Raw genomic sequence first — 25,690 nt, 5'->3', positions numbered from 1 at the left:
TATATTAATAATATTAATAATAATCATAATAAATTGTATTATATTGCAGTATTATAATAATTGTAAAATATAATAATACTAATATCTGTAATAATATTATATAGTATTATATTATGATACTATAAAAATATAATAATAATAATATATTATGATACTTTAGAAATAAAATAAAATTAATAATACTCCGGAGAAGAGACGCCTGAGGGGGGACATGATAGCAATTTATAAATATCTCAATGGAGATCTCGGCATAGATAAACAGCTATTCAGTCGAAGGGATTGCATGAGGACTCGAGGGCATACAATGCGATTAGAGGAGAAGCGTTTTAACCTCAGGCAACGCAGGGGGTTCTTTACTGTTAGGGCTACAAGATTGTGGAATTCTCTACCACAAGAGGTGGTTTCTGCAGGTAGCATGGTGGCTTTCAAAAGACTCTTAGATGTACATCTCAAGGACGAGAACATTCAGGGCTATGTGAGATGATTACAGCCACACACACCTACACAGGTTGAACTGGATGGACTATTGTCTTTATTCAACCTCAACTACTATGTAACTATGTATATGTAACTAATAATATATTATAGTATGATGCTATAAATAAAATAATAATATTAATAATAATATATTATATTTTATTATGATACTTTAGAAATATAATAACACTAATAATTATAATAATAATATATTATTATTAATATAATAATACTAATAATACTACTAATAATAATATACTATAATATAAAACTATAAAATATAATAATAATAATAATAATAATCACAATAAATTGTATTATAATCATTGTAAAATACAATAATAGTAATAATAATATATTATTATATTACAATATTAAAAAAATATGTAGATATCTATATATATCTATCTATCTGTATATATATATATATATATATATATATATATATATATATATATATATATATATATATATATATATATAAAATAGTTGAAAAAATGACATTAAATAAATACATTTAAATAATAAAAAAAATTACAAGGACAAATAAAATGTATTATTTTCTAGAAAAAAAAAATTATTCAACGGTCTGAACCACTGAAAAAAACGGACTGAAAAAAAAAAAAAAACACAATCTCAATGGAAAGCATTTTAATTGCATTTATCCTGGATGAAGCATCAATCCTATGGAGAGGCTCAGTGATTAGAGACTTGCAGTGAAGAATTGGAATTCTAATATACAGTGCAGTTCATCGCCCATCCGTCACAAAATAAAGCCGGAGATTGTGTTCTGCTCTGCCAGAGAGATTCATGGCTCCCAGAAGGAAGGCACTTTCCATGGTAAATAACACTCATCCTCCCAGCACAATGCTTTTATTGTATGGAGGAAAGTTTCTTGTTGAAGAATGGAGTTGCAGGTACATCTATGCTTGTATAGCTCACAGCCAATCCAGATAAATATAAAGCTGATATGTATATATCTTAATGGCTTCACCTGGCTATTGTTATATCATAATTGTAAAATGTTGTTTGTAGGGTGTGGTAGGGACAGATGAGTATATACTGTATCATAACTACATATCCCCCCACTCCAAGAAAGCTAAGTAGAGAAATGAAATATATACAGTATATGGAAGCTGTTTTAGGGGTTGTTCAATTTCGCCATTGAGGGGCGGTAAAACCCTGTGGCAGTAAGAAGGCAATACAATGCCTCCTCAGTTTGTCATTAGGGATGATTGAACTTTTGGAAAGTTCGGTTCGGCCAGAGCACCCGAACTTCCCGAAAGTTCGGGTCCGGATTCCAGAACCCCATTGAAATCAATGGGACCCGAACTTCGGTAATCAAAAAACACAATTTTGAAGCCCTAAAACCCAATAAATGCCCCTAAAAAGTGCCTAGGGTTCTGGGTCATGCCCCCGGGACTATTAATCACACAAAAAAAAAGTTCTTAAAAATTGTCGTTTTTGATAGAGAGCCAATTATTGAAAAAATTATTGGAAAAAAAAAGAGATTTCTTTGGATTTAGTGTCTGGGTGGTCTAAAAAGTGTACCTGTGAAGTTTCAGCTCTGTAGCATGTCCAGAACCAGAAAAAAAAGATAATTTTTCTTAGAATTTCAATAGCGCAGGGATGTGGCTCCGCTCCTTTCACACCTGGGCGTTTTTGTTGCAGGCGTTTATTGGGCATTTTTTTGGCGTCTTTGGAGGCAGGCATGACATCTGACCTTTTGTGTAGGGGTATATATACACACACACACACACACATATATATATATATATACATATACACACATATAGGTGTGAAAGGAGCGGAACACCACCCATGCGCTAATTAAATAATTTGCAGGGATGGGGTTTCCGCTCCTTTTACACCTATATGTGTGTATGTGTATGTATATATATATATATATATATATATATATATATATATATATATATATATATATGTGTGTATGTGTGTGTGTGTATATATATATATATATATATATATATATATATATATATATATGTGTGTGTGTGTATATATACATATATGTGTGTGTGTGTATATATACCCCTATACAGAAGTTCAGAATTCAGGCTTGCCTCCAAAGACACCCATAAAATGCCCGAAAAACGCCTGCAACAAAAACACCCAGGTGGGAAAGGAGCGGAGCCACAACCCTGCTCTATTAATAATTCTAAGAAAAATTATCTTTTTCTTCTGGCGGTCACCCTGACATGGATGAGTTCGGTCACCCTGGCATAGCAGTCAGAGTCAGTTCACCCTAAACTACATTACGGTCACCCTGACACTTTACACTTTCCCTACAGAAACTAGATTTTTTAATCTAACTATAGTGGTATATAGTACCCTAACTACACTAGATATCCCTTTCCTCACACTAATAATTGCTAAATGACACTTTTGCAGCAGGAGTAATAGAAATGCTTCCACTCTCTTCCACAGCCCTGTATTACAGTGCTAGAGATTTGGCGGGGCTATGTTATATACTGGGGGCCGTATTCACTACTGATTGGCCTCTGGACCCCCTAGTCACTCCAATCACATTCCTAGCATACTCCTGCCCCCTCAGTTGGCTTTTCCTGACGTTTCTGGTCCAATCACTGGCTTTTAAAGCCCAGTTCCTGTCCCACTGCATTTTGGGCGGTTCTGGTTTTACCGCAAAAGGCTCAGAATTCGGCCGAATTTCGAACAGCCAATGTTTGGGCCGAACCGATGGTCGACTCGAACCGTTCGATCATCCCTATTTGTCATATGCTATCTGAAGAGCAATCCAAATGCAAATCACACTTTAGATATCAAGGCATGTGTGAAAGAGCCCTTACAGGTTTTTTCCCTCCCCCAGACTATAACTGGACAATGAAAAAAGAAGAAGCAGACGGATAAGCTTATATCTACAGCATATCACTCTGTTCTCTACTCCTATCAGCATGCTTCCTGCTAGTGCCGGAGCACTGCAGCACAACTATCTCCATGTGCTTCTTCTGCCTCTCCCAGTCTGAGCCCTGCTGTAAAGAGCAAGAGACTGATGTCAGGTTGAATTCAGGGACTTATACCACTTGCATAGAAGATAATTATGAAAAAATTACATAAATTGAGTAAAGCTTTAAGGTCAGATTTCAGGCATAGAAAACATTTACTGAGTATTATTTGTTTTAAATATATTTGTATTTTAATGTTGATTTATTATCAATTTATGTAAAAATTTTACATGTATTTAGTCATTATTATTTATACCTATGTTTATATTATTTGAATAATAATAATAATACCATTATTAGTAGTATTATTGTTATTATTAATACTGCATTTATATAAATGTATATTTATATTATTATCGTATTATTAATTTATATATTTATTGCTAATTTATATTCTTTTTTTATTCATTGAGTTCCTAGGGAATAAGGGAATTCATATGCTTCTTATTATTTTCCTTAATATACTCATTTATGTAAAAATGTTACATGTATTTAGTCATTATTGTTCATACTTCATATTTTTAGAATATTTAAATAATTGTATTATTATTATTACTATATTTATATAAACATATATTATTAATAACTTATTAATAATTTATATAACTATTGCTAATTTATATTTCTTTATCATTCATTGAGTTTTAGGTATGAAATATTTCCTTAGATAACTTAAAGTAATGCTCTAGTACAGGGTTTCTCAACCAGTGTGCCGCAGCACACTGGTGTGCCGCGGCAAAATGACCCCCACTTAGCAGTATTGCTTATTTCAAATGATTAGCCCCAAGTCCCAAGGCCTGGGGTTAGCCGGGAACTCAGGGCTACATGCCTCAGCAGTGTAACATCCATCCAGCATCCAGTTATTGGTGGGCAAGCTGGCGGCGGCCGCAATGAGAGTGAGTGGAGCTGTCAAAATGAAGCATTGATGTTGGGGTGGGCGGAGCCGATATATTGGTCTCCACCCCATTGTCCTGTTTATTGTATACAAACAGCTGCTGGGTGGGAGGAAGGTGGCAGGGGGCGGGGCCAATTGTAACTACTGTATGTGCACCCACAGCGGTGTGTAATAAACCTAAATTATACATGGCTGTGGGTGCATATACAGTAGCTACAATCAGTCCCGCACCCTGCCACCTTCCTCCCCAGCCAGCAATGTATACCAATGCCAGCTGGAACAAAGGGGCGGAGCCCTGCATACCAGCCCCGTCCATCCCTGACATCACTGCTTCAATTTGACAGCTCCAATCACTCATTGCGGCCGCCCCCAGCTTGCCCACCAATCCCTGCTGTGTTGGATAGATGTTACACTACTGCATGTTCTGCTCTGCTGCACTTATTTATGTTCCATCTGATGCCGCCATTCTTCCCCTGGCTCCTCTATGCTGCTAATCAAGATTTTAAGATAAGTGTGCAATGTTTAACTAATTGGTGTTTTTGCAGTTTAACTAATTGCTGAACCTTGCACCCCGTACAACGCATTCCTGAACCTTGCACCCCGTACAACGCATTCCTGAACCTTGCTCCCCGTACAAAGCATTCCTGAACAGTGGCGGCTGGTGCTCAAAATTTTTGGGGGGGCGCAAAAAGAAAAATGTAATAGGTATTGCTTTGCGCCAAAAAACGCAGTAAAAAAATTGCGTGACTTTGAAGCTGTGCCCCCTTCAATGCAAAGAACACTGTGCTGTGCCCCCTTCAATGCAATAAACACTGTGCTATGCCCCCTTCAATGCAATAAACACTGTGCTGTGCCCCCACAATGCAGAGTTCAGCGTGCATGCCCCTTTCAATGCAGAGCGCCACAGCATTGTCCCCAATCACTGCAGAGCGCCACAGCATTGTCCCCAATGATTGCAGAGTGCCCACAGCATTGTCCCCCAATGATTGCAGAGTGCCACAGCATTGTACCCCAATGATTGCAGAGTGCCACAGAATTGTACCCCAATGATTGCAGAGTGCCCACAGCATTGTACCCCAATAAATGCAGAGTGCCTACAGCATTGTACCCCAATGATTGCAGAGTTACATAGTTACATAGTTACATAGTTAGTGAGGTTGAAAAAAGACATCAGTCCATCCAGTTCAACCTATGATGTGTGTTTGCTTTTAACCGTACATTGTATACCCCTGTATGTTGTGGTCTTTAAGGTGCCCATCTAATAGTTTTTTGAAACTATCAATGCTCCCTGCTGATACCACTGCTTGTGGAAGAGAATTCCACATCCTTACCGTTCTTACAGTGAAGAACCCCTTACGCACTTTAAGGTTAAACCGCCTTTCCTCTAGTTTTAGTGAGTGGCCATGTGTCTTATTGTATCTCCTTTCTCTAAATAGTTTGTTCCTTATGCTCGGGTCACCAGTACAGTATTTGTACATTGATATCATATCCCCCCTCAGCATTGTACCCCAATGATTGCAGAGTGCCACAGAATTGTACCCCAATGATTACAGAGTGCCACAGAATTGTACCCCAATGATTGCAGAGTGCCACAGCATTGTACCCCCAATGATTGCAGAGTGCCACAGAATTGTACCCCAATGATTACAGAGTGCCACAGAATTGTACCCCAATGATTGCAGAGTGCCACAGCATTGTACCCCAATGATTGCAGAGTGCCACAGCATTGTACCCCAATGATTGCAGAGTGCCACAGAATTGTACCCCAATGATTGCAGAGTGCCACAGCATTGTACCCCAATGATTGCAGAGTGCCCACAGCATTGTACCCCAATAAATACAGAGCGCCTCAGCATTGTACCCCAATAAATGCAGAGCACCACAGAATTGTACCCCAATGATTGCAGAGTGCCACAGAATTGTACCCCAATGATTGCAGAGTGCCACAGCATTGTACCCCAATGATTGCAGAGCGCCACAGCATTGTACCCCAATGATTGCAGAGCGCCACAGCATTGTACCCCAATAAATGCAGAGTGCCCACAGCATTGTACCCCAATGATTGCAGAGTGCCACAGCATTGTATCCCAATAAATGCAGAGCGCCACAGCATTGTACCCCAATAAATGCAGAGTGCCCACAGCATTGTACCCCAATAAATGCAGAGTGCCCACAGCATTGTCCCCCAATAAATGCAGAGTGCCCACAGCAATGTACCCCAATAAATGCAGAGTGCCACAGCAATGTACCCCAATAAATGCAGAGTGCCCACAGCATTGTACCCCAATCAATGCAGAGTGCAGCGTGCGTGCTCCCTTCAATGTAATGCACTTACCTGGCGGCGACGGCGGCGGCGGGTTCTTCCCTCCTCGATCCTCTCTGCGGCGGCGGCGGCGGGAAGGAGAGCGGCTTCTCCCTCGTCCTCTGAGCGGCGGTGACGGTGAGTGACTGACTCACGCACCGGCACCGCCCCCATTGTGATGTCAGTGATCGGATGTCCTGGATGATGATTGGTCCAGGCTGGAGACTGGACCAATCACAGCCAGGATATCCGAAAGTGGGGGTGTCCAATCGCAAGGACTTGCGATCGGGTTACGCCCCCAGAAGGCTGCCGATCGGCGCCTCTTCTGGGACGTAACCCCCCCCCCCCCCCTAGCCACCACTTCCCTTACAAAGGCCGGCGAACCCAATTTTTTTTTAAAAAAAACTTTATTTGTTCACTGTCATTATTTTTTTTTTTCTTTTTTTTTAGGGGTAGGGGGGCGGCGCCCTGGCGCCTGCTATGCACGGGCCGCCACTGTTCCTGAACCTTGCACCCCGTACAACGTACTCCTAAACCTTGCACCCCATACAATGCACTCCTGAACCTTGCACGCAATAGAACACATCCCTGAACCTTGCACCTAGTACAACGCACTCCTGAACCTTGCACCCCGTACAATGCACTCCTGAACCTTGTACCCCATACAACTCATTCCTGAACCTTGCACCCCATACAACGCACTACTGAACCTTGCACCCCGTACAACGCATTCCTGAACCTTGCACCCCATCCGGCGCATTCCTGAACCCTGCACCCTGTACAACGTATTCCTGAACCTTTCACTCCGTGCAACGCACTCCTGAACCTTGCACCCTGTACAACGTATTCCTGAACCTTCCACCCCGTGCAAAGCATTTCTGAGTCTTGTACCCCGTACAACGCACTTCTGAACCATGCACCCCATAGAACACCTCCCTGAACCTTGCACCCAGTACAACGCACTCCTGAACCTTGCACCCCGTACAATGCACTCCTGAACCTTGTACCCCGTACAACTAATTCCTGAACCTTGCACCCCGTACAACGCACTCCTGAACCTTGCACCCCATACAACGTATTCCTGAATCTTGCACCCCGTACAACACATTCCTGAACCTTGCACCCCGTACAACGCATTCCTGAACCATGCTCCCCGTTCGACGCATTCCTGAACCTTTCACCCCGTACAACGTACTCCTAAACCTTTCACCCCGTACAATGCACTCCTGAACCTTGCACGCCATAGAACACATCCCTGAACCTTGCACCCAGTACAACGCACTCCTGAACCTTGCACCCCGTACAACTCATTCCTGAACCGTGCACCCCGTACAATGCACTCCTGAACCTTGCACCCCATACAACGCATTCCTGAACCTTGCACCCCGTACAACGCATTCCTGAACCTTGCACTCCGTCCAGCGCATTCCTGAACCTTGCACCCTGTACAACGTATTCCTGAACCTTTCACCCCGTGCAACGCACTCTTGAACCTTGCACCCCGTACAACGTATTCCTGAACCTTTCACCCCGTGCAAAGCATTCCTGAGTCTTGTACCCCGTGCAAAGCATTCCTGAGTCTTGTACCCCGTACAACGCACTTCTGAACCTTGCATGCCATACAACTCATTCCTGAACCTTGCACCCTGTACAATGCACTCCTGAATCCCATTGATGTACTTTGTAAGTAACACCATACAAGGTCAACCCTGTAAGTGCTCCAACAAATCATACTTTTGTAAAATATTCATTTGTATGAAGATTTGAATGTATATTTATTATCTATTGCTGTATAAATGTATAAATCTAAATGTACACATTACTATTTGCATGATTTTATGATCATGTTTCTTATGTTGTCAGAGCATTGTTAAGAACCACCCCTGAAGAAGAAGAATTTTATCTTAGAAACATGTTGGGTTTCGGGTTCTGGAACATATATGGTTGTGCACCTTGTTATTGATTGCTGCTTGCTGTTTTTAGCCTTAATACTTTTTGCATATCATTATCTAATAAATTAATTTGAATACCAATTTTCTATATTTTTTGTGCCTAAAAAGTCCCAAACCAGGGGAACCCCCCAATTCTTTGTATTTCAAAGGGATGTGGAACTGTTCATAAGAACACTGGTCATGAGCAAATCTCTATATTTGTAAGTAACAATTACATTTTTTTGAAATTTTTGGTTGGTGTGCTTCGAGATTCTGCCAGATTTTAAAGGGTGCCTTGGTTGAAAAAAGGTTGAAAAAACACTGCTCTAGCAATATATACAGCTGAAATAATTTTTTTTTTCTGCCTATATTTCCTTTTTTTTTATTTTTATTTTGTCAAGCCAATATTTTTATTCAGGCACCTCAGATATATTACACAGCTAAGGAAGGGTGACACCACAAATCGCTATCACAATGTTGCTTCCTGTGTCACCTGTTACTCATTGAACTGTAAAACTATACCATCAAGATGCATTGTAGTGCCTGTTTTTGGGGTTACAGTTGTAACTGATGTTTTGTATACTATTGTTGAAAAGCAATAAAAATTTTTTACAAAAATAAATAATAATAATACCATCAATACTGTACATTTGGGGACCTCTCTGCTTTCCCCTACAAACAGAACCCTAATGTCCCTATAAAGAAGACCTGTCACATAAAATGTACTATCCCTCAGGGGCTTGTCAGCCCACTTGTGGTAGCAATAAAGTAAAATGTAAAAAAATAAATAAATAAAATAAAATTAGACAAAATAATACATTAAAAAAAAACAAAAAAACAACACATACACAGATAATAAGGGGTACTTACACGAAACAGATATTACTGTGCATTCAATTAGATATTATTTTTTTTTTTTAAATTATAATATTATGTGTGTGTGATATATATATATATATATATATATATACTTTCAGTGCAAAATAATATCAGCTGGTTCAGTCTCAACTGATGGCCTATAAAAAGGTGTCTCATTACCAAGGTGTCACACCAGAACCATCTCATTATGGGTAAAAGCAAAGAGCTCTCTCAAGACCTTTGCAACCTTATTGTTGCAAAACATACTGATGCCATTGGTTATAGAAGGATTTCTAAACTTCTGAATGTTCCAGTGAGCACTGTTGGAGCCATAATCCGGAAGTGGAAAGAACATAATTTCACCATAAACCAACCACGACCTGGTGCTCCTCACAAGATTTCTGAGAGAGGAGGGAAAAGAATTATCAGAAGAGTTGTCCCAGAGTCAAGGACCACTTGTGGAGAGCTTCAGAAAGACCTGGAAATATCAGGTACAATTGCTTCAAAGAAAACAACAAGTAATGCACTCACTCGCCATGCCCTGTATGTACGCTCACCACGCAAGACGCAGTTGCTGAAGAAAAAGCATGTTGAAGCTCGTTTAAAGTTTGCTACACAACATTTAGACAAGCCGGTGAAATAGTGGGAGAATATAGTCTGGTCAGATGACACCAAAATCAAACTCTTTGGATGCCATAATACACACCATGATTGGAGGTCATATGGCACATCACCCCCAAACACCCCCCATACCAACAGTGAAGGTTGGAGGTGGGAACATCATGGTGTGGGGCAGTTTTTCAGCATACGGTACTGGAAAACTTCATATCATTGAAAGAAGGATGAATGGAAAAATGTACCAAGACATCCTTGATACGAATCTGCTGCCATCTACCAGGATGATGAAGATGAAACGAGGGCGGACATTTCAGCAAGACTCCCAAACACAAAGCCAAGGAAACTCTCAGTTGGGTTCAAAGAAAGAAAATAAAGCTGCTAGAATGGCCCAGCCAATCACCTGACTTAAATCCAAGAGAAAATCAATGGAAAGAACTAAAGATCAGAGTTCATAGAAGAGGCCCACGGAACCTTCAAGATTTGAAGAATGGGCCAAAATCACACCTGAGCAACGAATGCGACTAGTTGCTCCATTAAGGAGATGTCTTGAAGCTGTCATTACCAACAAAGGATTTTGTACTAAGTATTAAATACATTTCGGTTAGAGTGTGCAATACTTTTTCCCTGTGTCATTCCATTTTATTACACATAACTTCATTTCTGAATCTCTTTGTTTTGGCTTCTTTGTATGTATGGATCACATGGGTTGTTACGGGCATGTGGTGAAAATTTCATGTTAATAGCACCTTAAGGCTCGGTTCACACTACGTCGCTCCGACTTAGGGGGCGACCTGTGACTTCATAAAATGAATGTCTATGCAAGTCGCCTCCAGGTCGCCCCGAAGTAGTACAGGACCCTTTTTCTAACTCCTATTAGAACGGCTCCTATACCGCACAATGGGAGCATGTCAGACCGCGACTTGTCAGGCTGACAAGTCGCGGTCCAAGTTGGATCAGTGTGAACCGACACTTCGAAATATATTTACCTAGAAAAATGCTGATATGTTTAATACTTATTTTACCGTATATACAGTGTGTGTGTATATATATATATATATCTATATATATATAGATATATATATATAAATAAAATAACTTAAGAAAACCATTGGCCTATCCTTGTTTCTTTCTCACTTCTCATAAAACTTTTTTTTTCTTTTCTGAATCTGTACACAGCCCCTAGTAAATTCTACCAGCACATGCCTATAATTCTCCGCCTATCCTAAAAATTTTTGGAACAATCATTCGAGAAAACCCCGACCGTCAGACAACAGCATCCTGTTTAATGAAAGCGGCATATATAAATAATTGAATCACTATATTGATTTCATTTTATGCTGCTTCCCTTTTTTTTTTTTTTTTTTTTTTACAAAGGCATCCTGTGGTCGACTTTTTAAAAAAAAAAAAAAAGAGAAAAAGTTTGGATATAATTCTTTCAAAACAGGCCGGCCTATCCTATTCAGCTCAAAATTTATTCCACATACGGTTCAAAACAATTGGTTTCTCCCCCCTTTATGGCTTGCTCTGCATTTCCATGACACTTCATAAACTTTTTCGAGCTCCATCTTGAAAACCACTATCCTTATACCTGGTAAGCAAGACGGGGGAACACCTAACAATGCTCCGGTGGAGTTTAGACTAGTTTATGAAGTGCCAGAGGAATCTGGAGCAGATCTGGGCTGCGGAAAGCCGGTGCAGGCTCTAGGAAAGGCTCAGTGAGCATAAACATGCCATAAATAGAGGGATGAAATGGGTCAGATCCAGCCAAACACCGCAGTAATAGCACACAACTAATGCATGTTTTTTAAGGGTTGGGGGGGGATAGTTTAACGCCGTCCTCAAGAAGGAACAATGAATGAAGCACAGACACCAGCAGAGGAGAGGACTGAATCGGGTGTGGGACTATAACAAAAAGGACCCTTTGTGGTCCGGGCAAGGAAATATGACCATTGATTGTTGAAGAAAAAAAAGGTAAAAAATGTAAAACAAAACCTCCCCCCACAAAAAGATAAAATTATATATATATATATATATATATATATATATATATATATATATATACACACACACACTATATTACCAAAAGTATTGGGACACCTGCATTTACCACGCACATGAACTTTAATGGCATCCCAGGCTTAGTCCGTAGGGTTCAATATTGAGTTGGCCCACCCTTTGCAGCTATAAAAGCTTCAAATCTTCTGGGAAGGCTGTCCACAAGGTTTAGGAGTGTGTCTATGGGAATGCTTGACCATTCTACCAGAAGCACATTTGTGAGGTCAGGTACTGATGTTGCACGGGAAGGCTTGGCTCGCAGCCTGCGCTCTAACTCATCCCAAAGGTGTTCTATTGGGTTGAGGCCAGGACTCTGTGCAGGCCAGTCATGTTCCTCCACCCCAAACTTGCTCATCCATGTCTTTATGAACCTTGCTTTGTGCACTGCTGCACAGTCATGTTGGAACAGGAAGGGGACATCCCCAAATTATTCCCACAAAGTTGGGACCTTGAAATTGTCCACAATGTCTTGGTATGCTGATGCCTTAAGAGTTCCCTTCACTGGAACTAAGGGGCCAAGCCCAACCCCTGAAAAACAACCACACACTCCCCACCACCAAATTATTTGGACCAGTGCACAAAGCAAGATTTCACTTCTGGGTTGAGGGTACTGCTTTTGCCTGCTGCTGCCACTGTGTGACACTTTGGGCAATAGCCATGAGGATGGTACAAATCTTGTGTCCCCTTTAGCAATCACTAGAAGGTGCATCACCAGTGGTACATTCTAGTACAAGGTATAAATCTTTAGGGAGTGGCCTGGGTAGCTCTCTGGGAGCACTGGGGTGTTGGGATCACAGGAACACAGAAGTGAGAATCTCTGGGAGCACTGGGGTGTTGGGATTACAGGAACATAGGAGTGAGGATCTCTGGGAGCACTGGGGTGTTGGGATCACAGGAACACAACAAAAATGTGGAGTCCAACTGTAGCTTTTCGGTGACAGCTACTTTGTTGTTGCCACGAAGGGTTCTCTCACATAGTTACATAGTTACATAGTTAGTGAGGTTGAAAAAGACATCAGTCCATCCAGTTCAACCTATGATGTGCGCGTGTGTTTGCTGTTAACCATACATTGTATACCCCTGTATGTTGTGGTCTCTAAGGTGCCCATCTAATAGTTTTTTGAAACTATCAATGCTCCCTGCTGATACGACTGCTTGTGGAAGAGAATTCCACATCCTTACCGCTCTTACTGTGAAGAACCCCTTACGCATTTTAAGGTTAAACCGCCTTTCCTCTAGTTTAAGTGAATGGCCACGTGTCTTATTGTATTCCCTTACTCTGAATAGTTTGTTCCTTATGCTAGGGTCACCAGTACAGTATTTGTACATTGATATCATATCCCCCCTCAATCGTCTCTTCTCCAGAGAGAATAGGTTCAGTGCTGGTAGTCTTTCCTCATAGCTGATGTCCTCCATTCCCCTAATTATTTTTGTTGCCCTTCTCTGGACTCTCTCCAGTTCCAGCACATCCTTCCTGAGGACCGGTGCCCAGAACTGGACAGCATACTCCAGATGTGTCCAGACCAGAGTCTTGTAGAGTGGGAGAATAATCTCTTTATTTCTGGAGTGAATCCCCTTTTTTATACATCCCAGTATTCTGTTGGCTTTGCTTGCAGCGGCTTGACATTGCATGCCACTGCCAAGCCTGTTGTCTACCAGTACCCCCAAAACTTTTTCCATCCTAGTCTCACCCAGAGGTTCCCCCCCCCCCCCTAGTGAGTAGCTTGCTTTCTGGTTTCTGGCCCCCAAGTGCATTACTTTACATTTTTCAACATTAAACCTCATCTGCCATGTAGTTGCCCACCCCATTATTTTGTTCAGGTCCGCTTGTAAGGTTTCCACATCCTGCCCAGAAGATATTGGCATGCTTAGTTTAGTATCATCCGCAAATACTGAGATTGTACTAGATATCCCCTCCTCTAGATCATTTATGAATAAATTAAACAGGATTGGTCCCAGGACTGAACCCTGGGGGACCCCACTTTCCACACCCGCCCAATCTGAGTACTCCCCATTAATCATCTCCCTCTGGACTCTCCCCTGGAGCCAGTTCTCTATCCAGGTACTCACCTTATGGTCCATACCTACCTTCCTTAGTTTGTACAGTAAGCGTTTGTGGGGAACGGTGTCAAAGGCCTTTGCAAAGTCCACATACACCACATCCACAGGCTTACCTTTATCTAGGTGGCAGCTCACTTCATCATAGAAGGTTAATAGATTGGTTTGGCAAGAATGATTTTTCATGAATCCATGCTGATTACTACTAATAATACAGTTTTCATTACTAAAGTCTTGTATGTGGTCCCTTAACATCCCCTCCAAAATCTTGCAGACTACTGATGTTAGGCTGACCGGCCTATAGTTACCTGGGATACACCTCGGCCCCTTTTTCACGAGACTCTGCATCTCCAGGAGGCCAATTAAAGCCCCGTTAAGTAGCATAGGCAAATATCAAAGACCCAGAGGTAGTAACCTCAACATTTGGTTACAGTACCAGCAAAAGAAGAAGAGTCCATCTTGGCCCAGGATCGTAGTAGGCATCCATCAACGAAATGAAAAGTAGGGACAGATCTTCACAGGTAATGTGATTCATTATGGGATAACATCCAGCCAATCGCTAGCCTCTTGATGGTGCATCAAAAAACGTAACAACGCCATTATGCTGCACTCAGAGCTTACTAGCATACAGCATACTGTACTGGAGGACTTTTTCTCTCATGCACTTGCGAACATCAGTAAAGGATCGTCGCCTCCTCTGGGTTTCTGCCGAAAAATCAGGAAACATCATGACTCTCGCGGTTTCATAGCGCAGCTCAGGGTGTTTTTCGAGCCTCCGCCAGAATCAGATCTCTGTTGTGATAAATTTAAGAAGCGCACTATAAAGGGCCAAGGAGGGGCGCCAGCAGGGCGAGTTCCACAACGTATATTGGGGGGAGACAAGTCAAAGCCAGGATCTGTTTGAAAAACTCCTCTGCAAAAATAGTTGGCTTGGTTCCCTCCATCCTAACACCAAGCCTTAACACTAATATTACCCCCAATGCTAAGTCTAACCCCTAACACTAATATTAACCCCCAACCTTAACACCTAAGCTAACAAAATAAATAAATAAGTAAATAAATAAATACATGCATTAACCCCTTACCTTTAAAACCTAGCCCTTAGGCTACGTTTCCATTATTGCGGCTACAAAGTCGCGCTACTTCTAGCGCGACTTTGTAGTGTGACTTGTTTGCGGCTATTTCTGGGGACTTCAGTGTGACTTCCTTCTATTTAGGGACAAGTCGCACTTGACACCTGAGCGTAGCGTTTTCACACGTTTTTACCACGATTTTAACCGCGATTTTTACCGCGTTTTACAGGCGTTTTTACAGGCGTTTTTTTTGTGCAGGAGTTTTTAGATTGAATAGAGGCCTGTAATCTGCCCAAAAAGAAGCTCATGTACTTTTATGAGCGTTGGGCGTTTTGCTCACAGCGTCAAAACACTCAGATGTGAACAGGGGCCATTGAAATGAATAGGATTTGTCTTGTTGGGCGTTTTGAGAGCTGATCCTAGAGCAGAAAAACTCCCCAAAAACACCCCAAAACGCCTACATGTGAACGGAGCCTTACAGAAAATATAGTAAAAATAAATAAATAAATAAAAGCGGATGAAAAAGCTGAAAAATAAATGATGAAACAGATTATATTTTTTTTCTATTGGCTAATAAAATAAATGTCAATGCTCAAAAACACTTTAAAGGCATTGTACAGAAATGCTCAGAAATGTGCATGCAAATGCTTGAAAAAACACCCAAACATCGAAACCCCTAAAAACACCCAAAAAAATGTTCAAAGAAGCTACGCTCGGGTGTGAATGCAGCCTAAGGAAGGCAATCCTTCTACTGACCTCCCTCCTCCCCAATGTAAGCATCCTTCTTCTCACTGATCACCACACTAATGAACCATAAGCTGTTGATATGGAAATTGTTGGCAGGGGCTCCACGAGACCTGAAAGTTATTTTGAGAATTGTTCTAAAGGGAAAGATGGGAACAAGGTTTTGCAGAGACGTTTGAAATAGATGTTTGGTATAAGAAAACACAACTGGCCTCTGAGACATACATCAACACCTCCAAAATAGAAGCCAATTATAAAGCACTTATTAGGTGGTATATGGTTCCAGCTAGAGTGGCCTTGCATGTCCTGGGGGTCTCTGTCGCAATGTTTTAGAGGTCATTGATTGCAAGGTACAGAGTACCATATATGGTGGATGTGTTCATGTGTAAGACAATTCTGGATTCGCACATAAAATTGTATTTATTCACTTACCCAAGTGAATCTCATGAAATACCAACAGGCGATATTGGGTCAAGAAGTGGAAGGGAAGGCAAAAAGACATAAAGTATTTAATCGCCTATATCTGTGGCAGTAAGAATTTCCATTGCTAGATCCTGGAAATCGGCAGTTATCCCTTTTGAACTGTTGAAAACGAAACTGCCGTGGATTATGGCCAACAAAGGTCTTTCGGCGATGACAAAAGTACCTTTTGTGAGAGTGTCTAGGACCCCTGGATAAATGACTTGTCTGGAACCAGCTAATACAGTACCGACAGCACAGTTTTGGATTGGAGGAGTTACACTATATTTTCAAAAGTATTGGGACGCCTGCCTTTACACACACACACATGAACTTTAATGGCATCCCAATCTTAGTCCGTAGGATTTGCACAAAGCAAAGTCCATAAAGATATGGATGAGAGAGTTTGGAGTGGAGGAACTTTGAAGAGAGATAACACCGCTCAGGCTAGTCAAAGTCCACGATTCAAGGTGGGTGCTGAACCTCGGCTCGCCACCAGGAGAAGCATAAAAGAAGAAAAAGGTTGCATACCACCACGGAATCCAATGAAGAAAAGTTCCTTTATTCAAATAGGTAGTACAAGGTACAAGTTACAGCAGGGTAGGACAGTAGACGCGTTTCACATGACTGCTATGTGCTTGTTCACTACCAAGCACGTAGCAGTCACTACTACTAGGTAGTGAACAAGCACGTATAAGTCGTGTGAAACGCGTCTACTGTCCTACCCTGTTGTACTTTGTACCACTTATGTGAATAAAGGAACTTTTCTTCATTGGATTCCGTGGTGGAGGAACTTGACTGGCCTGCATAGAGTCCTGACCTCAACCCAATAGAACACCTTTGGGATAAAATCAAGCGGAGACTGTGAGTCAGGCCTTCTCGTCCAAATCAGTGCCCGACCCCACAAATGCGCTTCTGGAAGAATGGTCAAACATTCCCATAGACACACTCCTAAACCTTGTGGACAGCCTTCCCAGAAGAGTTGAAGCTGTTATAGCTGCAAAGGGTGGGCCAACTCAATATTGAACCCTATGGACTAAGACTGGGATGCCATTAAAGTTCATGTGTGTGTAAAGGCAGGCGTCCCAATACTTTTGGTAACATAGTGTATATGCAGACTTGTATAAAGTACTCGAAATTTCTACTTGAGTAAAAGTACAAGTGCTCGATCAAAAAGTGACTTGAGTAGAAGTGGAAGTGCTCACAGAAAAAGTTACTTAAGTAGAAGTACTAAAGTATTCAACATTTTTTTTACTTAAGTATTGCAAGTAGTTTTTTCAAAAAATGTTCTACTTAAGTACTAAAAGTAAAAAGTACCAGTAGTTTTGAAAAAAAATTTCTACTCAAGTACTGAAAGTAGAAGTACAAGTACTGTGTTATGTAGTTATTAAAGAAAGAAGTCAAAAGTTTGAACATCATATTGTTTTTTATTATTTCAAATGATTTATTCAAATGATTAACCTGTGTTTGTTAGTAGTTTCTTGATGCACTTTAAGCGCTGTAGCACCATTTATTTGTTTGTTTCATATTTTCTTTTTATTGGAAAGATTTGGTATAGCAGCTTTTATTATACACAGCCTTTATTTTCGTATGCGCTGATTTACAAATGACATTATACACATTTTTTTGAGCTTTATGCAACCTGCCATCTACTGTTCTGGCAGTGGTAATTTTTTTAAAAGTAACGAGTAACTATGCAGCACAAAAAAAAAATACTTGAGTAGAAGTATCGAAATCATCGGAAAAATGTAGTGAAGTAAAAGTAGAAGTAGGAGAAAAAAATTCTACTCTAGGAAAGTACAGATACCGCATTTCGGTACTTAAGTACAGTACTTAAGTAGTTCTACTTCGTTACTATACATCTCTGTGTATATGTCACTCTTTTTTCTTCATTTTTTTTCCCCTGATGCTCTGGGATGACTCCTTGGGAAGCATACTGTATGTGGGAAGGAGGACAAGGTTTGTGGTGTACATCTCCTGTCACCATAGGGAGCCTCGATTGATTAGGGGGTACCTAATCATGCCTCCCCTATGCCTTGTATCTTCCTTTACTTATAGCTCCCAACTGTCTCTGATTTGGAACAAAGTCCCTATGTCCCTCTTTCCTCCATATTTGTCCCTCTTTTTGGTCTGATCTATAGAGTTGTATATAAAATGCTCTTTTTATCTTACAAAAAATGTTTCCCAGTGCTAAACCTTTCATCCAATTTCTAAATTGCTGCATTTTTAAATTTCAGAAGCCAGTATAAAGGAATAGTAGTGGTTAAAAAACAAAACAAAAAAAAAACACTTGTGCGTTAACCAATCATTTTTTTTAGTACAATTCTCCTTTAAGGGGGTGTGGCAGGGGTGTGTCCTATGCCTACATAATTTTGCTAATAGGTGTCTCTTGTTCATCTCAGAAAGTTGGGAGGTGTGTGTACTGACATGTAGATAAGATTGTTTAGTGCAGATGGGAAATTAGTTGTTCCTAACATATTATGGTTGACCGGGCGGGTAAAAGGTTTGATTTTTCGTCGCAGTTTGCATATCCAAGACACACTGATAGCCTGGATCTCCAATTCATGCTAAGTTCACACCTATGCATGTGGCTGCAGGTGCGGGAATCGCAGAGATTCCGGCAACCACACGCAGTAAAAATGCACTGCTGTCAGAAAAGGCGCGTGGCTGCCATTCATTCTGAACGGCACCCCCAACGCATGTAAAATCGCAATGCGTATGCGGGTGCAGGAACCACAGAGAAACTGCATGGTCAAAATGGACCATGCGATTTCCCTGCAGGCCGGGTTTTGAAAAAGGTGCATGTACCTTTTTCTGTGGGAAACCCACTTAAATGAATGGTCCGCCGTGCCTGCACAAACGCGGGGCCGAAAAAACACTAAGGTGTGATCCTAGGGTTACTGCATTGTACTTTGAAAAAGTTACGATCGCTATCCTTTTTACAATTTTAATAAATTATACCAGTTCCAGAGACCACTAACCACATCCACATCCTAGGTAATTTGTCAAGAGAAAGAAACAAAGAAAGGGATAAGACGTACCCTTATCAAAGGAGAGGACTTTATAGGAAGTGGAGTTGCAGCTGAGATGAGCATATACACATACAAGTCAGGTCAATAAATATTGGGACATTGACACAATTCTAATCTTTTTGGCTCTATACACCACCACAATGGATTTGAAATGAAACAAACAAGACGTGCTTTAACTGCAGACTTTCAGCTTTAATTTGAGGGTATTTACATCCAAATCAGGTGAACTGTGTAGGAATTACAACAGTTTGTATATGTGCCTCTCACTTTTTAAGGGACCAAAAGTAATGGGACAATTGGCTGCTCAGCTGTTCCATGGCCAGGTGTGTGTTATTCCCTCATTTTCCTACTTACAAGGATAAAAGGTCCAGAGTTATTTCAAGTTTGCTATTTGCATTTTAAATCTGTTGCTGTCAACTCTCAATATGAGATCCAAAGAGCTGTCACTATCAGAGAGATAGCAAAAACTTTAGGTGTGGCCAAATCAACTGTTTGGAACATCCTTAAAAAGAGAGAACGCACCGGTGAGCTCAGCAACACCAAAAGGCCCGGAAGACCACGGAAAACAACTGTGGTGGATGACCGAAGAATTCTTTCCCTGGTGAAGAAAACACCCTTCACAACAGTTGGCCAGATCAAGATCACTCTCCAGGAGGTAGGTGTATGTGTGTCAAAGTCAACAATCAAGAGAAGAATTCACCAGAGTGAATACAGAGGGTTCACCACAAGATGTAAACCATTGGTGAGCCTCAAAAACAGGAAGGCCAGATTAGAGTTTCCCAAACAACATCTAAAAAAAGCCTTCACAGTTCTGGAACAACATCCTATGGACAGATGAGACCAAGATCAACTTGTACCAGAGTGATGGGAAGAGAAGAGTATGGAGAAGGAAAGGAACTGCTCATGATCCAAAGCATACCACCTCATCAGTGAAGCATGGTGGTGGTAGTGTCATGATGTGGGCATGTATGGCTGCTAATGGAACTGGTTCTCTTGTATTTATTGATGATGTGACTGCGGACAAAAGCAGCAGGATGAATTCTGAAGTGTTTCGGGCAATATTATCTGCTCATATTCAGCCAAATGCTTCAGAACTCATTGGACGGCGCTTCACAGTGCAGATGGACAATGACCCGAAGCATACTGCAAAAGCAACCAAAGAGTTTTTTAAGGGAAAGAAGTGAAATGTTTTGCAATGGCCAAGTCAATCACCTGACCTGAATCCGATTGAACATGCATTTCACTTGCTGAAGACAAAACTGAAGGGAAAATGCCCCAAGAACAAGCAGGAACTGAAGACAGTTGCAGTAAAGGCCTGGCAGAGCATCACCAGGGATAAAACCCAGCGTCTGGTGATGTCTATGCGTTCCAGACTTCAGGCTGTAATTGACTGCAAAGGATTTGCAACCAAGTATTAAAAAGTGAAAGTCTAATTTATGATTGTTAATCTGTCCCATTATTTTTGGTCCCTTAAAAAGTGTGAGGCACATATACAAAATGTTGTAATTCCTACACCGTTCACCTGATTAGGATGTAAATACCCTCAAATTAAAGCTGAAAGTCTGCAGTTAAAGCACATCTTGTTTGTTTCATTTCAAATCCATCGTGGTGATGTATAGAGCCAAAAAGATTAGAATTGTGTCGATGTCCCAATATTTATGGACCTGACTGTATATCAAAAATAAATGATTTTATTGTATAAAAATGGTAAAAAAGGGTTTACAATTTAGACATAAAAGGATGTATGCAACTTCATAGCATCGCAGCTATGTAATGTTCTGGTACCTCTGGTACCCTTGTTCCATATTTCTCTCTTACTAAATTGCGTCCCATCTTGTTATCCAAGAGACGCATACACCTTTAAGACCGGATGACATCATTGCTGAGCGCCGCTATGAGCGGCTATTTCAATCGCCGGCTTTCTCTCACTCATTGCTCGTTCAAACCACATGTTCACCGCACCTTCTCCTGTGAAGTCGGAGCTGCTGACATTTCCCTTTGCTGAACTGAAGCCGGAACCTCGCTGCTGATCCGTATCTCGCTACAGGATCACCTCTCTCTAAAGGACACTGTTACTACTAACCTATCTAAGTGATAAGTACCCCACAGGGGATTCCTTACTAACCAATCTCCTACTGTCATCTACTGCAATTACCAGGACTATCTGTATCTATCTATTCACTATCATCTGCATAGACAGTTAGCTCTTGGGACTACCTTCAACTATCCTTGCACTAGGTTACTCTGTCTAAGTATACTCCATCTGTGTCCTCTTACCATCTGCACTATACTTGACATCAGAACCTATCTGCTTTACCATCACCTGCAACTCTCCTAATACTACTCTTAGTGCTCACCATACAATAGCCTGTCTCTCATCTATACATTCTCATATATTCTATCCCTCCATTAAACATCTGATTGAGTATATGTATATTGCATAACAGGCTGTGCACTGTGATGAAGTCCTGAGAGTTGGATATGTTTGTTCAACAGAATCTCTACAAGGCTACTGAGTGTAATAATTCTGCAGCTGTAAATCCATCCACTAACAAAAACGCATGAACGTTACAAGCTACAGCTGTTACACATTTAAAGTACTTTCATAAATACATAAAGGTCCAACGCGTTTCGCAGAACACTCTCTCCGCTTCTTCAGGAAATCGCAGTCCCATTAAAAGGTGCTGATCACCGCCGTTAGTATTATATAAAAAAAAATAATAATAATACAAATTCCAGTATATACAGTATCTCACAAAAGTGAGTACACCCCTCACATTTTTGTAAATATTTTATTATATCTTAATTCAGTGAATATGAGACACAACAAATCTCCACCATTGCTGTGTGTGATCACTCCCCACTCCCATCAGATGGTAACTCACCGCATGTATATACCCCCCCCCCCCAATTTGCATGGTCGGGCTAATGCGCTACTATCAATGCTGGGACTAAGTCATCCAGCGGCCCGGGCAGAGATGCCAAACGGTGCCCCCCCAAAATGGTATGGGCATTGAGTCAGCAAAAATCCCCTCCCTCACCCCACGAAAATTTGGAGTAATATTCTTTACATTTACTCCTCAATCATAAATTCCCCTTAAAAGCCAAATTTCTCCCCAAATAAATCCCACTCTTCCAGTACAAATACCCCCTGCCAAATTCTCCACACAAATCCCCCCCCCCAGCACAAATCCCCTTTTCTACCATAAATCTACCCTCCTAGTACAAATCCCCTTCTAGTAAAACCCTCCATATCCCCACTGCTGTCAGAGAAACAGCCATGCTGCAACTGGCGACTCCGCCAGTACTTCCGAAGGCCGCAATGGACTCAGGCCATAGACTCATTGTCAGTGAAATGGCTGTGCTGCAACTGGCAATTTTTCCAGTACTTCCCATGGCCGCAATGGACTCAGGCCATAGACTAATTCACTGGCCTATAAAAGGACTCTGCTCAGCCCATCAGATTGCTGGGTTGTCTTCAGCTCTTCCTGTTTCCTGTGCATTGCTACTTCCTGGATTCCAGTTTGACCCAGCTTGTTCCTGACCTGTCTGCTCTCTCTTCTGGCTTTGACCCCCGGCTTTATCTGACCATCCGATTCCTGCTCCAGTGTTTGACCCTCGGCTTGTGTGACCATCCTTGCTCTTTTGCGCTCTGCCTGACTTCTAGTGTACCGATCCCGGCTTGCTCAATGGACTTGCTTCTGCTCAAATCCCCTTGTCTTGGCGCCGGTTTGGACTGATACCTGTGTATGACCCTCGGCCTGGCTTTTACCTGCACATTGCTTGATTCCCTGGAGGCCCTGAAAGTTGTTCCGGATACCCTTGTGAACCTTTACCTGCACTCCACAAGCATCCAGTGCTCCTTGGGACGCGTCACCTCCTGTCCCACTTCCAGGGGTGATTCGCACAGAGCTGCAAGGGAAGCCCTCTCAGCATTTCGGCCTCTACCAAGAAGGGATCTGACAACTGCGCCCAGGGCAGCCGCCCCATCCTGCCCAACCCTTGTCCCGGCCCTGGCTATGATATAGAGCGGTAATGCAGGATCCTTCAGTGGACTTAATCCTTCCTTCACCTCTCCTCTAATAATACTCAGTCCGTAGATGACATGCAAAAGAAAAGTCTCCACTAGCGTGATAATGGTACACACTAAAACATTTATTTTAAATATGCTGAAATCCACTCACACGCTTTATACATTTACAGAGTAGACAATCCGATCCGCCGAGATCTCACCACCTCCACCCTGGCTGTAGATCCTCCGGAAATTGTCTAAGTACTAACAGTCTGGTTGCCGTGTAACCACTCCCGATGCGTTTCGTCACGTCCAACTTAGCCACAGGGGTTTATTAATTTTGTTGTGTCAGTGGTTTATTGCACTTCTGGTTTTGCACAGATTGACATATACACTTATTGTGACTTTTTTTTTTTTTCTTACCAAAGACATGTAGCAGAATACATTTTGGCCAAAATGTATATAGAAGCGTATTATTTTATTTATTATTTTATTGCAGGTACCTATATAGCGCTGTCAATTTATGCAGCGCTTTTACATATATGTTGTACAATTACATCTGTTTAACTTTTTTTTATTATTATTGGAAAAGTTTATAACATAAAATTTTTTTTTTTTTTTCAAAATGTTCTGTATTTTTTTCTTCATAAAAACAAAAATGATAATAAAAAAAACCCCAGTGACGATCAAATACCACCAAAAGAAAGCTCTATTTGTGTACAATTATATCTGTTTACGCTTTTTTTATTATTATTGGATAAGTTTATAACATAAAAAAATACATTTTTTTTTCAAAATTTTCTGTATTTTTCTCTTCATAAAAAAAAAAATGATAATAACAAAAAAAAAAAAAAAAACAGTGATGATCAAATACCACAAAAAGAAAATTTACCTCACAAATAGTTGTCAGTAAAGGAATGTCTGTTGCCAGGAAGCCGTATTTCTGAAGCAGCAGAAAGACGGAACATCGGACCATTTCCAATACAGCTCCTGTCGGTCTAAAGAAATAGCGAAATGTAAATAAAATGTATTAAATGTTGTTGTTTTTTTTGTTTGTTTAAACATTAGAAGACATTACAGAAATAAAAAAAAAAAAAGCATAAAAAGGTATGAATGTAAAAATAAAAATGATACTGTAAATTTAGGCTCCACTCACACTTGCGCGACTCCAAAATCGCACGATTTCCACTGCTATTTTTTTAGACTGAGTACGACTTGGATCTGACTTTACACTCTCTGGTCCTAAGTCACATCATAAGTCATATCGAAGTAGTGCAGGCACCTTTTCAAAATCGCTGCGACTTTATTTTGCACTGATCTGCACGGATGCCATTGAAAAGAATGGGCTGCGACTTGTCATGTCCAAAGTTGCATGACAAGTCACACAAATGTGAATTGAGCCTTTAAGTTCAGTATATCAATGTTTTTCTAAAGATTCATGCACTTTTCTTTGTTTTAAGCTTTTTTCTCCCTCTGTTATCACCTGATGATATGGCTAGTAACACTCCTCATGTATTAGAGTGCCTCCACTCTGCACGGAGGAGCACAGGAGGCACGGCAGACAGCAGCATTGTCAGTCTGGGGGGGAGTGTTAAAAATATTAGCAGATTTATCTACACGAGTCTCCAAACTGTGGCCCTTTGCTTGCCTTTATCTGGACCTTGGGGCACTATTCCTCACACTGCTCCACTGATACCAATGATGGACACCCTTACTTCTACTGACACCAACAATGGGACATTGCTCTCACACTGACACCAACAATGGGGCACTATTCCTCCCACTGACACCAATAATGGGGCACTATTCCTCCCACTGACAACAATAATGGGGCACTATTCCTCCCACTGACACCAATAATGGGGCACTATTCCTCCCACTGACAACAATAATGGGGCACTATTCCTCCCACTGACACCAATAATGGGGCACTATTCCTCCCACTGACACCAATGATGGGACACTATTCCTCCCACTGACACCAATGATGGGACACTATTCCTCCCACTGACACCAATGATGGGGCACTATTCCTCCCACTGACACCAATGATGGGACACTATTTCTTCCACTGATACCAATAATGGGGCGCTATTCCTCCCACTGACACCAATAATGGGGCACTATTCCTCCCACTGACACCAATGATGGGACACTATTCCTCCCACTGACACCAATGATGGGGCACTATT

General features: G+C 41.2%; 1 protein-coding gene across 1 annotated transcript in view; it reads right to left on the bottom strand.

Moving 5' to 3' along the window:
• The window catches only part of AGMO (alkylglycerol monooxygenase), a 388,184-nt gene that overhangs the window by 116,749 nt on the left and 245,745 nt on the right, over positions 1–25,690 (bottom strand). The window contains exon 12 of the mRNA XM_082259080.1: positions 24,391–24,496. Coding sequence (XP_082115206.1) covers positions 24,391–24,496 — 106 coding nt within the window. The remainder of the gene's footprint in view (positions 1–24,390; positions 24,497–25,690) is intronic.

The sequence above is a fragment of the Pelophylax lessonae genome (genome assembly GCF_965119305.1).
Source record: "Pelophylax lessonae genome assembly, chromosome: 5".
Classification (NCBI taxonomy): Eukaryota; Metazoa; Chordata; class Amphibia; order Anura; family Ranidae; genus Pelophylax; species Pelophylax lessonae.
This window is presented reverse-complemented; position numbering and strand designations above follow the sequence as displayed.